The sequence below is a fragment of the Symphodus melops genome (genome assembly GCF_947650265.1).
Source record: "Symphodus melops genome assembly, chromosome: 5".
Classification (NCBI taxonomy): Eukaryota; Metazoa; Chordata; class Actinopteri; order Labriformes; family Labridae; genus Symphodus; species Symphodus melops.
The window spans coordinates 29,498,948-29,501,955 of NC_136695.1; the positions used below are offsets into that span (position 1 = coordinate 29,498,948).

Here is a 3,008-nt window from a genome sequence, read left to right on the forward strand (position 1 = left end):
GAGTGAAGCAGTACCCTCCGTTTCAAACGGCGACTGCGTTTGAGGCCGTTGAACCGGAGGGCGACGTCCGCGACCATTATTCATGCAGTGAAGGAAACACACTTAAAAGGCCGGCGTGCACTCTGATCATTTTTATTAGAAAACAGAACAGAACAGCGGCTCCTGGCGAAGAAAAACAGATCGAACCCAAAAGGTTTCATTACAGACAGGAAATAGCTGCTTGAGCAACTGACCCACAGCTACAACATCGGGATGAAAGCGCTTCACCATTTATCATGCACAGAGAGGAGACTCTGCAGGAAATACATGCTGAAAATAAATAATAAACCACACACAGCACGCCTCAGCACGACATCTGCAACAGGTAGGAAAAGGCCACAGCAGATCACAAGAACGCCACATTTCACTGAAAGGATCAGAGCTGACTTCCTGTCGGCAGGAACAAGAGCCGCGAGGATACTTTTTTTTCTTCTTTTTCTTCGTGGTTTCTATGACATCTCCGTGAAGTGCAGAGACACAGTCGCGTCCCCGGCGTCTCTGCTACCTACGACACTGTAAACAATCTACACTATAAGGCGCACAGTTGAAAATGTTCCCAAAGAAAGAGCCAGTTCATAAAGGGTTGTGAAGATGCATCGACCTTCTTCATCAACACTCTGCAGAGCGGGCATACCAACTGTCAATATACCAACCGCAGGCAGTAAATGCTGTTTTGTTTTGTTTTTCTTTTAGATGGGCACCAAACGCACAAAAACAACGACATTTAAAGATGGACCCATTTTATTTCCATTTCCGAAAACATCAACTTTTTTTTTTTCTTTTCTCAAATTAGGCACAAGGTACAGCACAGTAAACGTGTATTTTCTTCAATTACTCTTTTGGTTGTTGACATCTAAAGACGTGGACGTCCCTCCGAGACCGAAAAGGACAAGTTGTTGTTTTTTTTTTTTAACTCTCACACGCACGCACACACACACACACACACACACACACACACACACACACACACACACACACACACACACAACAGTTAGAGTTCCTCGCTGCTGGCATCGACCCGTCTCCAACCTTTCCAGAACATTAAAGGGAGAACTTTTCCACCCTGGTTTCCTGCTTTTTTTTTTAGATTTACCTGCTCTTACCTCGCCGTCTAAACAAATAATAATAAAAATAAAAAACGGCGCCCCCCTCGGAGCGTCTTACTACGACATAAGGCATCTGATTCATCTTCGGCTGAACGTTTCATTTAAAGTCTCTGGAGTCTGTAAACGAAGAACGACAAAAGACCTCAACGAGCTCAGCGCTTTACTCTGCGGATTGTTTTTCTTGTTTTTTTTAGGTTGTTTTTTTTTCACAAGCTAAGTCGAACACTGATTGTCTACATTATAGAAAACATAATGACGTAAACATGATGAGATGTAAACTGTTTTCGTCTTGGAGTAGAAAAGATATTTTCGACCCTGTGTGAGAAACTCGTCCACACATGAGATGGAGGAGGAATGAGGTAGTCCACAAGAGAACTGATGGGCGGGGAAGGGGATTATGGGTAACTGTTAGCGGCTGACCGAGGGTCGAGGTCGTTGGTGGGTTGATTGATTCATCGTATTCGTCTTTCTGAAGGTGAGAATTTTGGGATTTGGCAGGGAGAAGCTGATGGTTGCCGATCGTTTTGACGGTGAATCGTCGTCTAATTTCTTTCTTGTCCGACGAGCAGCAGACGGCTTCATCTTCCTGGTGAATCGGCAGTCATTCTTCTGAAGGTCAAAGTGCTTTTTTTACTCATCAAATCAGTCCCCCCCCCCCCCTCTCAAACGATGCGGTAATCAAACGTGTCTTTCTCGGTGTGGTCAGTCCAGTTGGACGACGGCATGCTGCGGTACGGGTCCAGCAGGATGCGGAAACAGCGCACGATGAGCAGCGCCAGGAAGATGAAGAGCAGCAGCACGAAGACGAAGGCGGCCTTCTGCTCCAGCGTCAGGTAGGAAGGCACGTGATGGCCGCCCCCCGACGAGGACAGCGTGCTGCTGAAGAGGCCCTCTGCCATCCTGGGCACATCCATGCTTGATCGTCTCGGCTCCAGGTCTCAGTCCGGTGCTTCAAGATTTTGCAAATGGAAGAATGGCGACTCGGGTTGGACCTGCGAAGAGATCCAAACAGACGGATGGTTTTTTTTTGTGGTTTAATGGATGAAATAGCAGAATGAGATAATCAATGCAATGATAAAAAAACATCTGAAATCTGAAGACAAAAGGAACAAAACACGTCCCACGCCAGAACAAAGCGGCGCTGGGATGAGATTATTTTTGGAACTGCAGACGAAAGCTGTTCAGTGAGTAAAAGAAAAAAGACTGGAGGGACTTCTCTGGCCTTGAACGTCTGCAGCTCGGGGGATTTAAATTGGCAGTTTGGACGTTAATTGAGAAGACGACACAGATCTGATGAACGTCACCGGCTTCATTAAACCTCAGCTGAATATTCAGAAAATATCAACTCTCTCACAAACGAGTGATATTTATATGCAACCACTGTGCCGGCTGCAGATGATTTGATGTTAAAGATTTGCAGACATGAGAGGAAATGAATTCCTCGTCTCCGACAAGGTCACATTAATGATGCACGCGTACAAACACCTCCTATTATGAACCCTGTTTTTGTCTGCGCTGATTTAAGAGAAGCCAGCTCGGAGACGGCGATAAGGGAGCGACGCTCGCCGCGGCACACGGACCCAGACATGTGGCGAGGTTAATTTGTTGGTCAGCTCGACTCGCTCGGGTTACTCATTTGCATCGGAGTCAGTTTTCTCGTGAAAACAAAACGGATTCTTTTTTTCTTTTTTTTTACATCTAAAAATGGCGAGGAACACAGAGTTTGAGTTTGAACAGGAGGAGCAGCTTGCAGCTTTCCGTGTGGATTATTTTCTGGCAAAAAGAGGACGAGTAGATTGAACATGGAGGAGACCTCGGATTGGATCGTCTGCAGAGCCGGAGCCGGAAAAATATTCCAGCCCA

The 3,008-nt window shown here is 46.1% G+C and overlaps 1 protein-coding gene across 2 annotated transcripts in view; it reads right to left on the reverse strand.

The window, feature by feature from the left end:
- Positions 1–1,697: 1,697 nt before the first annotated feature.
- LOC306824389 (cortexin-3) overlaps positions 1,698–3,008 on the reverse strand; it is a 4,709-nt gene continuing 3,398 nt past the window's right edge. For both annotated transcript variants that reach the window (XM_079344511.1, XM_079344512.1), the window contains exon 2: positions 1,698–2,137. In XM_079344511.1, coding sequence (XP_079200637.1) covers positions 1,808–2,059 — 252 coding nt within the window. In that variant the 5' untranslated portion in view covers positions 2,060–2,137 and the 3' untranslated portion in view covers positions 1,698–1,807. The remainder of the gene's footprint in view (positions 2,138–3,008) is intronic.